The 21,569-nt window shown below is 42.4% G+C and overlaps 2 protein-coding genes across 3 annotated transcripts in view; both read right to left on the bottom strand.

The window, feature by feature from the left end:
- Positions 1 to 6,756, bottom strand: part of LOC123768314 (transient receptor potential channel pyrexia) — a 34,695-nt gene extending 27,939 nt beyond the window's left edge. Inside the window, exon 1 of one of the 2 annotated variants that reach the window (XM_045758780.2) lies at positions 6,642 to 6,756. The gene's annotated coding sequence lies outside the window, so the exon portion shown is untranslated. The remainder of the gene's footprint in view (positions 1 to 6,641) is intronic. The other variant, XM_069317136.1, reaches the window with a different exon arrangement.
- A 4,395-nt stretch (positions 6,757 to 11,151) lies between these two features.
- LOC123768403 (tonsoku-like protein) lies at positions 11,152 to 20,031 on the bottom strand. Its single transcript, XM_045758893.2, has 2 exons — positions 19,731 to 20,031; positions 11,152 to 15,690 (listed from the first exon to the last, which is right to left on the bottom strand). The coding sequence occupies exon 2, from the start codon at positions 15,608 to 15,610 to the stop codon at positions 11,330 to 11,332; it is 4,281 nt and encodes a 1,426-aa protein (XP_045614849.2). The 5' UTR covers positions 15,611 to 15,690; positions 19,731 to 20,031; the 3' UTR covers positions 11,152 to 11,329.
- Positions 20,032 to 21,569: the final 1,538 nt, after the last annotated feature.

Raw genomic sequence — 21,569 nt, 5'->3', positions numbered from 1 at the left:
CTGGTGCATAATAGTCTGTCAGAGGCTTGTTGTTGTTACAGATTCAGCTACTCGGAACAAGATCCAAGTAGCACGGGCTATGGTGAGCCCGTAACTTACCTGGCACAGGAGCGGGGCAAGTAGCACGTGCTATGGTGAGCCCATAGTGGACTTACCTGGCACAGGAGCAATGCCCTATTGTCAGAGGCATTATATATATATGTTAAGTACAAAATTTTAGCTTATCAAATAATTACACCGTATTGAGGGGTCACACCGCTGCCACCAGTATTCAATGCCTTTAGCTGTACAGTGCTTGTTTGGTTGTAGAGAATACACAGTAGTTCACTTCTGTAGTTTATTGGGTAAAGGCAACAAGCTATAGATGCGCAGGCGATGAGTCACAATAACGTGGCTGAAGAATGTTGACCAGACCACACACTAGAAAGTGAAGGGACGACGACGTTTCGGTCCGTCCTGGACCATTCTCAAGTCGATTGTCGACTTGAGAATGACGTCGTCCCTTCACCTTCTAGTGTGTGGTCTGGTCAACATATAGATGCGGCCTGCTGAGGTCCTACCTGACTCTGGTCTCGTGATACACTGAGGTCTACCTCGAGAGCGGCCAGTGCCGGCTCCATGGACCATGAAGTCAGAGGCCTACTCCCCTGTGATTGGCTATAACCCAACCGTCTTGAGTACTAACACCCTACAACAGTTACCAGAGCCTTGAGTCTATCCTTACATTGTTGAGACAAGTCATTAACTGCTGCTAAGGTACAAGAGACTCAAGAGTCCAAAGTATTTGTAGGATACACGGGGCCTGATGGCTGAGTGGACAGCGCTCGGGATTCGTAGTCTTAAAGTTCCGGGATCAATCCCCGGCGGAGGCGGAAACAAATGGGCAGAGTTTCTTTCACCCTGATGCCCCTGTTCGCAAAGCAGTAAATAGGTACCTGGGAGTTAGACAGTTGCTACGGGCTGCTTCTCGGGGGGGGGGTGTAACAAAAAGGAGACCTGGTCGAGGACCGGGCCGCGGGGACGCTAAGCCCCGAAATCAACTGAAGATATACATAGTCAATTGGCAAGTTTTAAGGGTTTAGTTTATGTAGTGGTGTTCTGTGATCACTAACACATATGTCAAGTTGAGGAGCACAGTCCTGCTCCTCCTCCTCTTCCAGAAGCTTGTAATCTTGGGTTACAAGGCACTAAAGTCATGGTTAAGTGGGTCCCCTGGTCATGTAGGGGTCTATATGGGCGGTACAGTGGACACACACTGGTCAAGGAACACGTAGAGATAACATAAACCTTCCCACCAGCAGCAGTCAGCTAGGACTACTGTAGTACAACAAGGATGGACATGGTTAGTGGGTGGGTTGGTGTGGTAACACCCCTGGCTGCTGTTGTCCACCCTCCACCCACCCTTACTTATCACCCACCGGTAACGGTATCACCGTTACCTTTCACCCACCCCACACCACCTACCCTTACCTTTCACCCACCCCCACACCACCCTTCACCCACCCTCACACCACCCACTACCCACCCTTACCTTTCACCCACCCCCCACACCACCCTCCACCCACCCATTACTCATCAATTACCTCTCATCTAAAATCATTCAACCCTAATTATCCCTAATAACCATCATATCAATTAAATATTCCAACAAAAGGATAAAGATGTGTGAAAAACAATTGATGTGTTTACTAAGTGTTGTATAATGTGGAGGGGTGTGGGGGTGTGGGGTGGGATGAGGGTAGTGGGGTGTTTACCTTGGGAGTGAGGGTATTAAGGGAGGGGTGATGTAAGGGGAGAGGGGGCCATGTGCGCCTCGCTGCTCTGTGAGTCACTGAGTGCCGGCACCGAGTGCCAGCAGCAGAGTGACGCTCCTTGTTAACTGCGGCAGCGCCACGTGTCACGGTGGCTGGCACTCGGACCATTCCCACCTCACCCAACCCGGCCTCCTCATAGCACGTCGCATTTTGTACGTACACTTCCCCAAAGGGCCAAAGTCTGTCGTATTAGACAATGGTAGCGGCTGGCGAAATTGAAATTCTGTCCCGTTTTCTGTTTTGGGTCCTCTGGTAGGTTAGGATAACGGCACTTTAGTACGACAGTTTCTCGATGTTTGGGAACGCTGGCAGGAACGAGGCGGCTAGAGATCCCAGGGCAAGAAACAGTCAAAAGGAGAAAAACTGTGAATGATGGAATAATTACTGGTAGAAACAGCTAGTCTGAATGTTTGCGGATATACTTGTTTCGTAATTGTCATAATTATTCTTCTTCAGTGGAGCTAATTTATTGGGCAGCGTCACTCATCCTGTGAGTGGACACACCGCAGTAGCATGGAGCACAACAATATCGTGTCCCAATTACAAAGACGCGACTGGCACACTATCGCGAGTGAACACGTTGTCAAACAAGGCTATTAACATTCGAACCATCCAACTTGCGATATCTTTCAGGGTACAGAACGGGGAAAAAATTATTTTTAAAACGCCACCACACTGGCAAAAAAACATTCCAAACTTTTAAAACATGTAATTTATCATAAAACATATATTTTTGATGGAAAAGGGAGTGAGCAGGCTCTCAGGTCAGTCTACCCTGTTTCCTAAATCAAGAAAACGGTCAAATTAACGTGTCCTAATACAGAAAATGGGACAGTACGTAACTTTCACCAGCCGCTTCCATGTACGACAATTTTTGGCCGTATTTAACGCTAATACGAGCGAAAAACGACGTCGTTCTACGTAGAGGGGACAAGTTAATTGCTCCTGACAGTGAGGGAGGTCCAGGCATGTCTTTGGCAACAGACTTTGACCACCACTTACTCTCTGGGACAGAGAGTAAGTGGTGGAACTGTCCAACTGGAACTTTTATCTAAGACGAATTGCCTCAATTTACCCGAGAGCCACTTACACTAGTGGCCTCGAAGAAGACTGGAGGCCAGTGGCTTGTCAAAGGCCCCGTCCCCTCGACCTCCTTGGGGTATTATAGGAATTCTTGATATTAGAGATTCGCTCCCTCGACCTCCACCCTTCTGTCAATAGGAAATACACACGAATACGAGAGGATACACAGGAACATGAGAGGATACACAGGAACATGAGAGGATACACAGGAACAAGAGAGGATACACAGGAACATGAGAGGATACACAGGAACACGAGGGGATACACAGAAACACGAGAAGATACACAGGAACATGAGAGGATACACAGGAACACAAGAGGATACACAGGAACACGAGAGGATACACAGGAACACGAGAGGATACACAGGAACACGAGAGGATACACAGGAACACGAGAGGATACACAGGAACACGAGAGGATACACAGGAACACGAGAGGATACACAGGAACACGAGAGGATACACAGGAACACGAGAGGATACACAGGAACACGAGAGGATACACAGGAACACAAGAGGATACACAGGAACACGAGAAGATACACAGGAACACGAGAGGATACACAGGAACACAAGAGGATACACAGGAACACGAGAGGATACACAGGAACACGAGAAGATACACAGGAACACAAGAGGATACACAGGAACACGAGAGGATACACAGGAACATAAGAGGATACACAGGAACATGAGAGGATACACAGGAACATAGGAGGATACACAGGAACACGAGAGGATACACAGGAACACGAGAGGATACACAGGAACACGAGAGGATACACAGGAACACGAGAGGATACACAGGAACACGAGAGGATACACAGGAACACGAGAGGATACACAGGAACACGAGAGGATACACAGGAACACAAGAGGATACACAGGAACACGAGAAGATACACAGGAACACAAGAGGATACACAGGAACGCGAGAGGATACACAGGAACATAAGAGGATACACAGGAACATGAGAGGATACACAGGAACATAAGAGGATACACAGGAACACGAGGGGATACACAGGAACACGAGAAGATACACAGGAACATGAGAGGATACACAGGAACACAAGAGGATACACAGGAACACGAGAGGATACACAGGAACACGAGGGGATACACAGGAACACGAGAAGATACACAGGAACATGAGAGGATACACAGGAACACGAGAGGATACACAGGAACACGAGAGGATACACAGGAACACGAGAGGATACACAGGAACACAAGAGGATACACAGGAACACGAGAAGATACACAGGAACACGAAAGGATACACAGGAACATAAGAAGATACACAGGAACACGAGAGGATACACAGGAACACGAGAGGATACACAGGAACACGAGAGGATACACAGGAACACGAGAGGATACACAGGAACACGAGAGGATACACAGGAACACGAGAGGATACACAGGAACACGAGAGGATACACAGGAACACGAGAGGATACACAGGAACACGAGAGGATACACAGGAACACGAGAGGATACACAGGAACATAAGAAGATACACAGGAACACGAGAGAATACACAGGAACACGAGAGGATACACAGGAACACGAGAGGATACACAGGAACATAAGAGGATACACAGGAACATGAGAGGATACACAGGAACACAAGAGGACACACAGGAACACAAGAGGATACACAGGAACACGAGAGGATACACGGGAACACGAGAAGATACACAGGAAAATGAGAGGATACACAGGAACATAAGAGGATACACAGGAACACGAGAGGATACACAGGAACACGAGAGGATACACAGGAACACGAGAGGATACACAGGAACACCAGAGGATACACAGGAACATAAGAGGATACACAGGAACATAAGAGGATACACAGGAACACAAGAGGATACACAGGAACACCAGAGGACACACAGGAACACGAGAGGATACACAGGAACACGAGAGGATACACGGGAACACGAGAGGATACACAGGAACACAAGAGGATACACAGGAACACGAGAAGATACACAGGAACACGAAAGGATACACAGGAACATAAGAAGATACACAGGAACACGAGAGGATACACAGGAACACGAGAGGATACACAGGAACACGAGAGGATACACAGGAACACGAGAGGATACACAGGAACACGAGAGGATACACAGGAACACGAGAGGATACACAGGAACACGAGAGGATACACAGGAACACGAGAGGATACACAGGAACACGAGAGGATACACAGGAACACGAGAGGATACACAGGAACACGAGAGGATACACAGGAACATAAGAAGATACACAGGAACACGAGAGGATACACAGGAACACGAGAGGATACACAGGAACACGAGAGGATACACAGGAACATAAGAGGATACACAGGAACATGAGAGGATACACAGGAACACAAGAGGACACACAGGAACACAAGAGGATACACAGGAACACGAGAGGATACACGGGAACACGAGAAGATACACAGGAAAATGAGAGGATACACAGGAACATAAGAGGATACACAGGAACACGAGAGGATACACAGGAACACGAGAGGATACACAGGAACACGAGAGGATACACAGGAACACCAGAGGATACACAGGAACATAAGAGGATACACAGGAACACAAGAGGATACACAGGAACACCAGAGGACACACAGGAACACGAGAGGATACACAGGAACACGAGAGGATACACGGGAACACGAGAAGATACACAGGAACATGAGAGGATACACAGGAACATAAGAGGATACACAGGAACATGAGAGGATACACAGAAACATAAGAGGATACACAGGAACACGAGAGGATACACAGGAACACGAGAGGGTACACAGGAACACGAGAGGATACACATGAACATAAGAGGATACACAGGAACATAAGAGGATACACAGAAACATAAGAGGATACACAGGAACATGATACACAGGAACACAAGAGGATACACAGGAACACGAGAGGATACACAGGAACATAAGAGGATACACAGGAACATAAGAGGATACACAGGAACATAAGAGGATACACAGGAACATAAGAGGATACACAGGAACACAAGAGGATACACAGGAACACAAGAGGATGCACAGGAACATAAGAGATACACAGGAACATAAGAGGATACACAGGAACACAAGAGGATACACAGGAACACGAGAGGATACACAGGAACATAAGAGGATACACAGGAACATAAGAGGATACACAGGAACACAAGAGGATACACAGGAACACGAGAGGATACACAGGAACATAAGAGGATACACAGGAACATAAGAGGATACACAGGAACACAAGAGGATGCACAGGAACATAAGAGGATACACAGGAACATAAGAGGATACACAGGAACATAAGAGGATACACAGGAACACGAGAGGATACACAGGAACATAAGAGGATACACAGGAACATAAGAGGATACACAGGAACATAAGAGGATACACAGGAACATAAGAGGATACACAGGAACACAAGAGGATACACAGGAACACGAGAGGATTCACAGGAACATAAGAGGATACACAGGAACATAAGAGGATACACAGGAACATAAGAGGATACACAGGAACATAAGAGGATACACAGTTTCAAATATATATTTGATAGAGCCCAATAGGCTCAAGAATCTGTATACAAATTGATTGATAGTTGAGAGGCGGGACCAAAGAGCCAGAGCTCATAGCAAGCACAACTAGGTGAGTACAAGCTTAATGTTACAACTTATATACAACACAAAAATGACTTACTGGCTTTGGCAATCCTAAAACCGTATGGCACTTATTCAAATATGAAAAATAAACAGATAACTTTTATAGAGTGAGGTGGCGCGTGACCGGACACGACGGAGTCTGTAGTGACACTGGCGGGGTCCCCCAGGGCCGCCCGCGGCGTCCGCTCCACCGGGAATTCCCGCCCGGATATTTAGTCTTCAATTAATTATACATTCTTTTGTTCCACAAATGATCTTTGTTGTTGAATTTTGTACTGTTTTATTTTCAATGATTTGTTATTTCATTCCGATTCTGTGCAGAAAGTGAATATTTTTGTTGCAGAATTAATTATTGGATATCCCGCACCCACTTACTCAGTACCGCCCACGTTATATGGGCGGACGTACGATTCATAATTCACCTGAAGAGACCCAAGTTCTCGGTGGTATTTGCACTTTATACATAACTGATTTATAATATATATAAAAGTCAGTAGTTCCACCTCAGGACCTCGGTACAAGCCTACCGACACGCTCAGTACGTGTTGTCCAGCATGTTGACACAAACAAAACTGGAACGTTTCGGGTGTTTGCCCAAAACGCTATGCGTATTAGTGGCTTTAGGTATTGTATGTACTAGCTCTATCTATAATTCCAACATTATGTTTGTAACTCTTCATCTATGTATGTACTTTTCCTGAATAAAAAATGTAATTTAATTTAAACAAGAACCAAAACCTATATGTACGGTCAGCACAAAACATCCTCTATCTAAGGGCGCCTGGTGGCTGAGAGGACAGCACACGGGATACGTAGTCCTGTGGACCGGGGATCGATCCCTGCCGATGGCGGAAACAAATGGACAGTTTCTTTCACCCTGCTGCATCTGTTCGCGCGCGTGCGTGTGTATTCACCTGGTTGTGCTTGCGGGGGTTGAGCTCTGCTCTTTCGGCCCGCCTCTTAACTGTCAATCAACTGTTACTATCTACTAATGTTTTTTTTCCTAGACACACACACCAGGAAGCAGCCTGTATCAGCTGACTAACTCCCAGGTACCTATTTACTGCTAGGTAACAGAGGCATTAGAGTGAAAGAAACTCTGCCCATTGTTTCTCGCCTGTGCCCGGAATCGAACCCGGGCCACAGGATTACGAGTCCCGCGCGCTGTCCAATCAGCTACCAACGCCCAAGTGTGTATGTGTGAAAAACCGGTGATTGAGTGACAGTTGAGAGCCGGACCGAAAGAGCCAAAGCTCAACCCCCGTAAACACAACTAGGTAAATACTAAACAGTGTGACATTATAATTGCCAAAATTAGGCTGGTACATCAATATCTATGGCAGGTGGCTACAGGTAATGAATCTCCCAATGGTGAACATTCCAAATGTAAACTATGTGAACAAGAGTTGGGACATACTCTCCAAAACTACTGTATAGCTGTAACTGCCCTGTTATAAGTGACTTCAGACCAAATGGTATGAGGTACTTTGAGATAATAGGTTAGGTAATAATTGTAATTACGAAGCAATAAGATGCTTATCTTAACATACTAAGTAGGTTAGGTAAGGTCGGTGTTTTCTATGAAGCTTTTCAAGGGAAACTATTATGTTAAGTATGTCACCTATGCACATATTTAATAAGTCAATATTGACTTATTAAATTTGTGAGAACGGGTTCAAATTTAATAAGTCAATATTGACTTATTAGTTGCGTGCATAGGTGACATACTAAACATAATAGTTTCCCTTGAAAAGCTTCATAGAAAACACCGACCTTACCTAACCTACTTAGTATGTTAAAATAAGCATCTTATAGCTTCGTAATTACAATTGTTACTTAACCTATTATAGGTATAGGTTAGGTAATGACTGTAATTACGAAGCAATAAGATGTTTATCTTAACATACTAAGTAGGTTAGGTAAGGTCGGTGTTTTCTATGAAGCTTTTCAAGGGAAACTATTATGTTAAGTATGTCACCTATGCACATATTTAATAAGTCAATATTGACTTATTAAATTTGTGAGAACGGGTTGACTTTGAGCTCTGTAATTACTTCATACACTCAGGAATATTGGAGGATATTCTTGTGCTGTACTCATTGTGTGCTAGTAGAGGCTAGTAAAACAGCCTTACATTTTATGTTCTCTCCTGATTCCATGTATGACTGACCATCCTGTGAGATAGGGATATTAGATGAAGTTATAGCTAGTGTTTTATCTACACTGTGTAATCTTTTATGTACATTACGGTACATTGCTCAATATACCTAACCTTGTTAATAAATAAAATGTTGGCGACATCACTGAGACGGATAGGCAGAACAACCCAGCGGGTTTTCTTCCTATTAGGGAGTGTTGTACATGCTGCTATGGGGAAGAGTCCACTCACAGGATGAGTGGCGCTGCCCAATAAACTCGTCCCTCGGGGCAAAATTTAAATCACTAGACGCTTTTGCATATTAATGTCATTATTAAATATACATCCTCTGGTAACACTGTGTTGTGCCTTCCCTTTATATCTGAACTCAAAAAGCTCATTAATACCCTTCGCCCTCTTGATGTAAAACTCAGCTTTCGACAAACTAACACACTTAGTAGCAATCTGATTCACACTGCTCCTCCTTCTTCCAATACTGCTGGTGTCTACTCTGTTTCCTGTTCGTCTTGTCCTCTCCAATACTTTGGTGAAACTGGCCGTACACTGAACGACAGACTTAAGGAACACAAAACAAGTGTTAAGTCTGCAGACACAAACAATGTTCTCTTCTATCATTATAACCTGGCAGCAAGATTACCATAGATACTGTGTTACTTGCTACAAGATTACTATAGAAGTTGTTCTCCAGGCATATAGAAGTTGTTCTCCAGGCATATAGAAGATGTTCTCTAGGCAGCAAGATCACTACAGCTCTACCCCAGGCAGCAAGATCACTACAGCTCTACCCCAGGCAGCAAGATCACTACAGCTCTACCCCAGGCAGCAAGATCACTACAGCTCTACTCCAGGCAGCAAGATCACTAAAGAAGCTCTACCAATGGCATACATGACAGTGAAGTCAGTGACAGCATGAGAAGCTTTGCCACAGTCCAGTGCCAAGCAAAGGGAGCCTGAATTTCAACATTCCCCATAATCCTTGCCATGCTGTTGGTCACTCAGATAACCCGTGTGACTTTTTCATTCCTGGAGAATGAAAGATAGCTAATGTGTGACAAAACATGAAAATCTACCTTGGTTGTTCTCAGCTCGTGTTCTCTCGAGACGTGTTCTCAACATGTTTCAGCTCAGGGTAGAAATCCAGAGGGGCAGCATCCACTAGATTATTGATTCCCACCTGGCCTCCAGAGATCTTGAGAATATTCACACCCTTATTTTGTTATGGTATAATTTGAAATAAAGTTTATTCCAACATGGACTACTTGTGGTTTTTATTGAGCATGATCATTGTAATGTTTAATTTACCATCTAGTTTTAGTTGTCCTAACCGGGGTAGCTTCTGCAATTTTTTTATTATTGTAGGATTAAGTTTTTAGCTTGTAAAGCCCTTTCCCTCCTTCCTGTGTGTTTTTACAGATGTATTTTTATGTTGAACACCATTTTTGTTTTGACAATTTCTGTAAGTACTTTTAATTTCATTATATCTTGCTTTCTATTCATTTTTATTGGAGAGGGATGTTGACCCATGACACCAGCTATCAACACACTCCTCAACTCATTTTGATAGTTGGATTCTCTACCCATACCAGCTTAGGTTGTACTGTCTGGCCATACATAAACTGGGATGACTGTCTACAGTTATTTTGACCACTTTATCTTGCTTTACTCACACCAACACCGTGAGATCACAAACATTCCTCTTACTGCTCTCATATAACACATTCTTAAACTTACTTCTCTCACCAAGCTCTCAATTATACTTTTTATAAAACTTCATAATTTACCATTTACTTCTCACAGTGTTCAAGAGAAAAGTTGATAAAACATCTACAAAGGATATTTGACCAACTGGGCTGTGACTAGTGTCAGATTGCATGCAGCTACCTCTTACAACCTGGTCAAACAGTGCCACAGGGAGACTGATCTCCAGAGCCAACAACAGATAGAGGCAGAGCATATATTATCAATAGCTATACATCTAAAGAGAACAGGGGATGCTTTTTCACCCACAGGGTTATTAACCCCATAGAACCGCATACCCGCCGAAACCGTTAATGCCAAAACTTTGTTGGGTTTTAAACTACAGCTGGAAAAGATCATCAGGGCAAATGTCGAGACCTTCGACAAGCTGCCGACTTCCTGTCCTCGTCGAGGCCACTAGTATTAGTGGCCCTCGGGTAAATTCAAGTATGTCCTTATGTTTTAAACACTGATTAGTAAATAGATGTTAAACCTGGAGACAAGATAATGTGCAATTACAATATGCTACAAGATACTAACCATTGGAAAAAAACAATTGTTACTCGGTGACATATAAACACTAACATATAAAACATTAGGTATTCAAAATATATTAGCTCTATCTTATGACAGGATAACAAAAACAAATATATATCATTATTAGCATGTATTATGCAAAATTAAACTAATAATCTGTATAAAATGGATATTTAAAAAAGAATGCAGTATAGTGCAAATTTTCTTCTACAATGTCAAACTCCAGTATTTTTCAGCCTTGTGATCACATTTTCAAGTTCTTATATACCTGGTGAGTTTACAATATTAAAAAATTATTTACCACTACATGAAAGAAACATTTCCTCCCCAATTCTTCTAATGGATGCATTATGTTGGTACTGAGATTTCCAGAGGTCTTGTATCACAGTACCTGTGTCGTCAACTGATAAGGAAAGATTTGTTATGGGATGCGTTGTGGCAGCTTTGTGTTGTAGAGCAGAAGCTAGCTTGCCTGTCAGATCAGAGGAGAGAGATTTGTTTCCATGAAGATTCAGGGTTGAGAGAGGAAGGATAATATTTGTAGTGAGTTCATTGAGAAGGGCACTGATAGATGAGGACGTAAGATGTGGATTATGGGCCAAGTTAATGGAGGTTAAGAGAGGACACCGGTACAAATAAGCCGATATGTCCTCCAGGTCAGCATCTACTAGGTTGCACGAACTCAAATCAAGGTGTTGTACCCGACACTCCTCCCCAGCACCCAAGACCCCAGATAGAGCCACGCCTAGACGAGTACTTGCTTCTGAAGGTTTGTCTTTCTTGCAGTTTAATCCACTCAGAGTTATAACCGAGATCTGAGGCAAACAGGATAACAGAGAAGCTAAGGCAACACTGCAAATGGTATTATAATCTAAAGCTAAAGATTTGAGAGAGGAAGTGACTACAGGCAGCTGCTGCTCTCCAGTCAGTGACAGACAACAATGCTTTAATGATAAAACACTAAGTGAAGGTAGATTAAATAGAGTTTTTATATGTGACACTTTAACTCCAGGAAAGGTGTTGTAACTGAGGTCAAGAGAACTGAGTGTTTTTAAAATCTTATTTGCAGTGATTGCTTCAGTAAGTTCAAAAAGACTAGATGTTGTTAAAGCTGTGGATCTAAGATCTAAAATTTCTAAGGCTGGCAATGAGGGTAAAGCCTCCATTAAATGATGGAAACCATCGTCTCCAAGACGGCAATTTGCAATGTTGAGGCAGTGCAAATTTTGCTGACACTGAACAGCCCTTAGAACAGGTTGCAGCTGTACTACTGTCAACCGTCCAGCACGACTTAGATCTAGAGTGGTTGAAGCTTCTGTACGATGAAGAATCGAGTTCAGAGATGATATAGGTGTACATCCAAGAGCTTGGCAAGCCTGAGTATAGCGGTCTGATAATGGTGGAAGATCCCATCCCTTAATTTGTGCTTGCAGTTCAATCTGTTCTGTGGGAAGGACAAGAGTTATTGGATCATTAGCATCAAGAACAGCTCCATCTTGTGTAGTTAGAGTGAGATGGGGACGCAACCCTGCTAGTTGGTAGTATCTGCGAGTAACCTCCTCTGCCAGCCATCCTACAGTGCGGCCCAAACCACCACCTGCCACAGGCACCAGTAACACTCGATTCTGCACCCGAACTCTTAAGCGAAGTGCACTGCCACCCACAGATTGTGTCCCAATAATATTGTTATTAGGACTCCCACTGTTACTTCTGGATGGCAGATCTGCAGCAATATTTGTCTCTGATGCTGTATTTACATGATTTTCAGGTATCCCAACCACAGTTTCATTCTCATGTTTATCTGAAATACCAGTTCTCTCAGGAATATTACTTGGATATCTTTCGACAAGTGACGTTAACGTCATCTGCCGTATCTTTTTCGAACGAGAATGATTTTGTATCCTTGAAATATTTTTGGACAAACTATTTCTACTATTCCTTGGTTCCTTATATTCAAACTCCAATTTTTCCATCCTTTTCCTTTTTTTAGTGAAGATACCTAAATCATCATCAAGCCAATTATCTCCAACATCCTCCTCTTCTGCAACAAGAGCAACTTTTTTATCTTTCCTGAGCATCAGTGCACTGGAACTTCTCTGGAAGTCTGCTCTATGTGCAGCACTACCCACACTGCTTATTGCACTCGCATATGTACCAGTAGCAGATTTCTGTTCGTCATGCAGATCTTCTAACAAAGGGTTAAAAAAATCCTCCTTATCAATGCCAACATTATCCTTGTCGGATAAAGATTCTATTGGTCCTGTTGCCTCTGCCAAATTACATAATACATTGGTTAAATCATCTTCACTATCCCCCTCAAGATCACTAATACCTCTAGAGCTTAGCCTTTTCTCATCTGAGGAAGATTTCACAACGTCTTTGGCTGAACTTCGCCGTGAATAAGATTCAGTTGTATCTCCTGGTGATCTGTTTTTTGAGTACAACTCACTTTTAATACCATTTGCTTTCCTCCTTGAATATGAAGATGTCACTCCATCACTCTGGTTTCTCTGCAACCTACGAGATTCTTTTTTTTCATTCTCATCTATAGTGGAATTGTCATGAGTTATTTCTGGTATTTTATGCCCAGCTAATTCCATTCTTTCCTTTAACTCGTTCTCTAAAATAAAACATTCATCTTTTTCACACTGTGATAGGTTTGTCCTCATACGATACTTGACCAGGCTCTCAAGGGGCGTATCACCATCATCAGTCTTGGATATAACTGATGCTCCTCGGTTCATCAATAACCTTACAACTTCCAAATTTCCACAGGATGCAGCATCATGGATAGGAGTAATGCCATCACACTGTTGTCCCCCACGATCACTGATCCAGGCACCAGCTTCTATCAAAGACAGAACAATATCATGGAAACCATGATTTGCAGCTTCATGGATAGGAAGCCAGCCACAATTATCTCTTGGGTTCACTGGGTGACCCTGCTGAAGAAGTTTTTTTACCATGTTTAGGTTACCATCTATACAAGCTTTGTGTAATGGAGTCTCCCCTTTCTCATTTCTCTTGACAGCAAATGATTTCTTCTGACGTAATTGTCGAGGTCTATCAAAATTCTCCTGTTCGGTGTCACTATCAGAAATGTATATCAAGTCCAGATCAATCTCATCTTCACTTTCATTCTCTTCTTCACTTAACTCCAGCTCTGGATCAAGGTCATTTTCTTCAATAAGCCTATTCTTCTCTTCTTCAAGTTCCCTTTTCACCGATTCAGGGATCCCCTCCAATGAAGAATGCAAATGTAAAACATAAGCTTCAAGTTTACGATTCTTAGCTTTCATTGCCAATTCCTTAGCTTGTTGGTATATTAGGCTAACTGTCTCATATTTTTCTTTTAATGCTTCACAGGTATCTGCTACATTGATCAGTGTTTTACAAGCCTCACTGTAATCTTCACTAACTTTTATGTCAAATTCTTTCATGTAGTAAGACTTGGCTTCCTTGTATTGTTTATTATCAGAATAAGTTTGTGCTAATGATAAATACACAGGAGCAAGGAACGATGAATTTTTATCCAGTTTCAGAGCTAGATTCAGCATTTTATGGTAATACTCCAGAGCCTGAGAATAGAGACAAAGATTTGCCGATCCATCACCTAATTTTTCATATAACTTTATCTTTTCATCTCCCTCAGCTTCCCCACAAGTTAGTAGATTATCTTCAGCTGAGCAGAGACCAACTACAGTTTTCAGATTCTTTTCAATACGCTGTCTATCTTCCAAGTGTGGATGTTTCAGCTTGTAAGCTTTATACAAACAACGTTTTGCTGCTTCATAGTCCGTGTTAGCAAGATGAACCTGTGCTAGAAATGAATGGCCTTCACACTGTAGAACTTTATCATGAAGCTTTGTTGACAAAACCAAAGATTTTTTACCTTCTTGTAGTGCTTCTGTTAAGATACCTTCTCGGAGGAGGATAACTCCCAGTGCAGAATGACATCTCTGGGCATCTTCATAAAGGCTGTGACTGGTACAAAGATCTAAAGCCTGACCGATGAAATCACGAGCTTTATTGGTATTTCCTCGATAATCTAACACTAACCCTAAATTTAAATACAGTCGACAACGCATCTGACTGTGCTCCTGAGCATCAACAGCTCCTCTGAGATGCTCACATGTTGAAAGAGATTGCAGAAATGCTTTCTCAGCTTCAGACAGAGCTGTAGCCTGCTCTTCCTCTTGTCCACGTGCTCCACATTCCTCAGCTCTCTGCAGATGAGTGCGGCCAATTGTAGCATAAGCACGTTGCTTCTCAACTATACTCTTCACTTCCTTAGCCAGTGATAAATGTAGATGTTGGTGCTGAAGAGCTTTTTTCCACTGTCCCATTTCACAGTAAACTTCTCCCATTCGACGGTGGGAAACTGCAACTCCTATAGTATCTCCTAAAGATTCACACAGTGCTCCTTCCTCTCGGTGTTGAGCTAAAGCTCCCTCGTAATCTCCAGCTTTTTGCAACTCCTGACCGAGAAGGTTTGAGAGGTTAGCAACTTCACGGAGGTTGTTCTTGTTCTCTGCACGGCGCTTTTCACGCTCAAGTCGAGCTATTTCACTCATTTTGCCTGTGACTTGTACTACTTTTTTTGCTGATGATCCCTCACTGATGCCAAACAAGATGATCTCTTTCCAACTTCAATCTGAAATATAAAGGTTATTAAATATATTGTGACAATCAAGCTCCCCTTCTTTGGCAATTGTTAATCTTTATACATTACTATATACAGTACATTTTATAACAAAATTGTAGTTAACCAAGCTACACAATTTGACAATTGCCTGACAAGACATAACCAAACTCATCATACTGTGTATCAAGGTATACATGTATACAGTAAAATAAATAAAATTCATATATAAATTTTCTGCTCTGCAATACATAATTGTATACAGTATTAAACACTTTTTTACTTTACAATAATATCCCTTGAGAGCATCTTGTTCAGTATACTGTATACGATTTCTTGTATGACATTAGAAAAAGCAATACAGCACCGAGAAGCATACAAAGAACGCCAACAACAACAACAACAACAAAGAAAACAAAGAAGATTGAGAAGATAGTTTCATGAAGAAAGAAGACTGAAGAATGAAGAAAGAAGACTGAAGAATCAAGAAAGAAGACACAACCAGATGACAAAGATGATCAATTCAACCAACAACCACCACCATGAAATGCCTGACAGCCGAGTAGACAGCGCTTGGGATTCGTAGTCCTAAAGGTCCGGGTTCGATCCCCGGCAGAGGAAGAAACAAATGGGCAGTTTCTTTCATGCTGATACTCCTGTTCACCTAGCAGTAAATAGGTACCTGGAAGTTAAGACAGCTGCTGCAGGGTGCTTCCTGGGTGTGTGTGTGAACAAAAAAATATCAGTTGATTTACAGTTGAGAGCCAGGCCCAAAGAGCCAGAGCTCAACCCCTGCAAGCACAACTAGGCGAGTACAACTAAGTGAGTACCTGGCATCTATCACCATATACCCTTCGAGACAGCACTACCAACAAGACTGAACCCTTCCTCCTTGGTCTCAACTTGCCATAAAGCCTCCCAAGCTGCTAGACAGCCTATTGAAGATTGTCGTATAAAGAATGAAACTACAACAACATCAACTACCAACGACTACTGAAGCCAAAGTGGATAGGCCACTGAACTATTTGGCCCTCTCAACACCATCCTCTTCCTGTTTCCTGAGATTTCATCCTTGTCTTCAAGTTCTTCATTCCCCAGCTTGCCAAACCCTTTGGTCCTTCAAGCTCAAGCTCATAATAAAAGGCCTGCTTTGGTGTTCCATAATGTTCTTTATATTAAGATTTGCAATCCCCGTGGCACAGTGATAAAACACTTGCATGACGCTTCGCGACCGCTTTGGCCTGGGTTCATATCCTGGCTGGGAAGGATCGACTGGGATTGACCAATCCTTAATTGTAACCTCTGTTCACCCAGCAGCGAATGGGTACCTGGTTGTTAAACGATTTGGTGGGTTGTATTCCGGGGAAAATTAAGATTAAGGACATGCCCGAAATGCTGTGTGCTAGTGGTTTTACAAGAATGTAAGAACTCTTGTATATATAAATAAAATAAAAATAAAAATAAAAAATTTCATGAACCTGTATGCATTATCCCAATGAGACCGGCCTGGGGCCAGGCTCGTCTCATGATTACATGGTCCAACAGGCTGTTGCTTGAAGTGGCCCGCAGGCCCATATATCCACTACAACCCAGTTGGTCTGGCACTTCTTCCAAGAACTTATCTAAATGTTTCTTGAAAACATCTACCTTTGTTCCGTCAATATTTCTGAATTTCTCTCCAGAGCATTTGAATCTCTATACTGAACACATCCTGCATTCACAGTGTTTGTCCCGAGTGTCTGATTACCCTCTGTGTTCTTCCGATTGACCACAAGAATGATGCCTATATGGTTTTTATTTATTGATTTTGCTTATATGATTTTGATATATTGTTTGTTGAAAATCCATAAATATGGAAGAGTAGAAGAACTCCCGAATCCCTCTCCAGGTTTGCTGCAGGTATGTAACCCGGGCAACAAAAATCATTCCTGATTTTTTTTTTAAAACTGAGTCGACACTCATACTGTACCAGGAATGGGCAAGGGTCACAGGGCTGACAACACTGCAAACCAGATGAATGGGGGCTGATCTCATCGAAACTTTTAAAATACTGAACAATTTGGATGATATTGATCTAGACAACTTCTTCAAAAGACCAGGTGTAACACAAACAACGAGCAAGGGTTTCAAGCTTAACAAGCCACAATGTAGAACAGATAACAGGAGATGCTTTTTTGTCCACAGAGTTAAAAAATCCATGGAACCGCTTACTCATCAAAGCTGCAAATACTGTTGAAAAAGCCAAAATACTGTTGAATATTAATATCCCGCTCAATAAAATCATCAGGACAAATGGGGGGAGGGACATTTGACAAGCCTCCGGCTTCTTGTCCATTTCAAGGCCACTAAAGAAATAGTGGCCCTCGGGTAAATTCTGGCACCCGTCAGCCAAACCTATGTTGGAACCATGCTCAAAGGACAAACCAATTACAGTGACATAAAAATCTACACACTTCCCTATAACCTCTGGGAATATATGGAAAACACATCACATAAATCTGAGTAGTTGAAGGACTCCTTACAGAAATATAAGTACTAAGCAGAGCAAAAACAATAAAGGTTCCCTGTAGTATAGTCGGGTCCATTCTCAACTGACAATCGAGAATTCCGAGTTCATATCCCGGGCGGGACAGAAATAGTTGGGCACGTTTCCTATCACCTAATGTGTCTGTTCACCTAGCAGTAAAAAGGTTCTCAGGAGTTAGTCAGCTTGTTTTGGGGTTGCATCCTGGGCGAGGTCAGTAATTCGACCGTTTGGGGCCCTAGACATAAGCCTAACATGTATGAATACACTCTGGCTTCCTGTCCCCCAAGACAATTAATTATTATTATTAATTAATAACATTTCCTTTCAGTCAGGCAGAGCAAGAGCCAAAAGTTCCCTCAGCTTTGAGGTTGAACCATCAGTCCCACAAGTGACTGTCACTGACGGCATTTAAATGTTGGTGTTCCATGATATATTTTGGATGAATCCTACTTCATAAGCCTTTATGTTTTTTTATTTTATTTATATTTATTTATTTATTTATTTATTTATTTATATATAAGAAGGTACACTGGGTTTATGAGAGTTCAGAGACTTGAAGTTTTACATTCTTGTAAAGCCACTAGCACGCATAGCGTTTCAGGCAGATCCTTATTCTAACATACTGTATAATTTTAAGAAGGTAATTTCTAGCAAAATTAAAAAAACGTTTACAGGTACATTGTAAGAAAATATATAAATACATTGTAAGAAAGTATAAAAATACATTGTAAGAAAGTATAAAAAAATACATTGTATAAGAAATTTGACAAAGAAAAAAAGTAGGTACGTTAAGAGTAAATTTAAGGGGTTATCCACAGGAACATTTTAGCATAATTTGAGGATTATTGCAAGATATAATGTAGCAAACTATGTGTATAAAATGATATAAGATAACAGTAATGATTACAATGGTAAAGCTTTATGGCATAAGTTACATATATTGGGGAATTGGGTACACAACAGTGCGAGTTTCAAGCACTAGGTAGGAAACTATAAAGATGAACTTAGGTATTTATTGGTTTTAGATGCTGATATACAAGAGTTCTTAAACAGACACAGCCACACTGTCAATTTTCTGGTGTTATGGGGAACCATAACCTTTAATGATAGTGGGCACACACTTCTTGTCGACGATTTAGAGGCGATGATGATCATAAGATGGATGCACCCCGGCTACCCTATAGAGTAGACATTTACCCGGCTACCCTACAGAGCAGACATTTACCCGGCTATCCTACAGAGCAAACATTTACCCGGCTATCCTACAGAGCAAACATTTACCCGGCTACCCTACAGAGCAGACACCTGGCTGCCCTACAGAGCAGACACCCGGCTGCCCTACAGAGCAGACACTTACCCGGCTACCCTACAGAGCAGACACTTACCCGGCTACCCTACAGAGCAGACACTTACCCGGCTACCCTACAGAGCAGACACTTACCCGGCTACCCTACAGAGCAGACACTTACCCGGCTACCCTACAGAGCAGACACTTACCCGGCTACCCTACAGAGCAGACACTTACCCGTGTTGTTAATGTAAGGTGCAGTTGGCGTGAAGATTGATGTTCCTCCTGCAGTCCTCTCTAGTCCCTTCTTGATGACACTTGCTATGTGAACAGCTCTTGCCCTCTACTGAGGTGCCAGCACTCCTATACACCTGCCTACCCACGACCACTCGCTGTTCTCGTTATTAGGACCATCGGCGGGGCTAGGCCCTGCGTGCCCACCAATTTGGAGAAGAGTAGTTGTTAATTTTGGGGTGACAACGATCCTGGGATCGGATGGAGATGAGGCCTCCCGCCACCACCTGTGTTGACAGACAATACGAGCCTAAACCAGGTTTAGGTTTGGTATTGGGATGGATTCCGGTATAACAATCTTCTATATCTGTTTTTTTCACAAAGTCTACAAGTGCTCAATGTTGAGAGATTCATTACCTGCAGGTGTCTATCATAAGTAACGATATTCCAGCCTAATTCTGGCAATTACAATGTCACGCAGTTTGGTACTCACCTAGTTGTGCTTGCTGGGGTTGAACTTTGGACTCTTTTGATCCCGCCCCTCAACTGTCAGTCAACCGGTGTACAGATTCCTGAGACTATTGGGTTCTATCATACCTACATTTGAATCTCTTTTGGTTGACGCTGTCTGCTGGTCATGTACAGTAGTACGGTACAGTACATATACACTACAGTACATTACATGTACAGTGCATGTACACTACAGTACATGTACAGTAGTTAGGTACCTTAATTAGAACTAGGTCATAGTTCTCATACAAATCCTATTGCTAGTATTTTCTACCCTTTGTGTGTGGGTGGTTGCGTCTCTCTTAGCTCTATTTAATTGTAATAATAACAATAATAATAATTATTATTATTATTATTATTAGTATTATACATCGTTGAAGTAGTGAGGCGTGAACAATATTGGTTCTCTAGTTCAGCATCGTCTTTGTTAAGTAGTTATTCAGCTGCCTTGTTTCTATAACTATATCATGGTGATTTGACCGTTGTCTCCCACAGCGACTAGTTTATTGTGCACCCCATTCTCATCCTCACGACCATGAGCGGTAGTTTATTGTGCACCCTATACTCATCCTCACGAATTTGAGCGGTAGTTTATTGTGCACCCCATACTCATCCTCAAGAACATGAGCGGTAGTTTATTGTGCACCCCATACTCATCCTCACGACCATGAGCGGTAGTTTATTGTGCACCCTATTGTGTTGTTTCGTGCCTATATTAAGGTAAGTAATTTCGTGCCTATATTAAGGTAAGTAATTTCGTGCCTATATTAAGGTAAGTAGTTTCGTGCCTATATTAAGGTAAGTAGTTTCGTGCCTATATTAAGGTAAAACCAAGGTGAACGACTCAGCAGAACCCGTTGAAAGGTGAGACCAAGCAAGCTATTGTTGACGATAACAAGGCACCCAACATTGAGTGAATAACCTAATCCCCCAATCCACACACTCTAGATAATATTGAAAACAAAAGAGTTATAAAAAAAAGTCCACTCATGGATGTCGACCAGCAAACTCACACTAAACTTGGGAGAGACTTACTACATTTTATTTGCAAATAAATAGCCGAACCGAATACACCTTCAGATATTTTCCTGAATTTACCTGAGAGCCACTAACACTCTAGTGGCTTCGACGAGAACAGGAAGCCGGCGGTTTGTCCTCCCATTTGTCCTCGTGATTCATTCCAGCGGGATTTTTAAAGTTCAACAGAGTTTTGGCATATACGGCTTCAGCGAGTAGGCGGTTCTATGGGTTTATAATCCTGTGGGTGAAAAAGCATCTCCTGTTCTCAGTCCTACACTGTGGCTTAATGTTGAGCTTGAAACCGTTGCTCCT

The sequence above is a fragment of the Procambarus clarkii genome, chromosome 86 (assembly GCF_040958095.1).
Source record: "Procambarus clarkii isolate CNS0578487 chromosome 86, FALCON_Pclarkii_2.0, whole genome shotgun sequence".
In the NCBI taxonomy this organism is placed as follows: Eukaryota; Metazoa; Arthropoda; class Malacostraca; order Decapoda; family Cambaridae; genus Procambarus; species Procambarus clarkii.
Note: the sequence above shows the minus strand (reverse complement) of the source record. Positions and strands in the feature narration are given on the sequence as shown.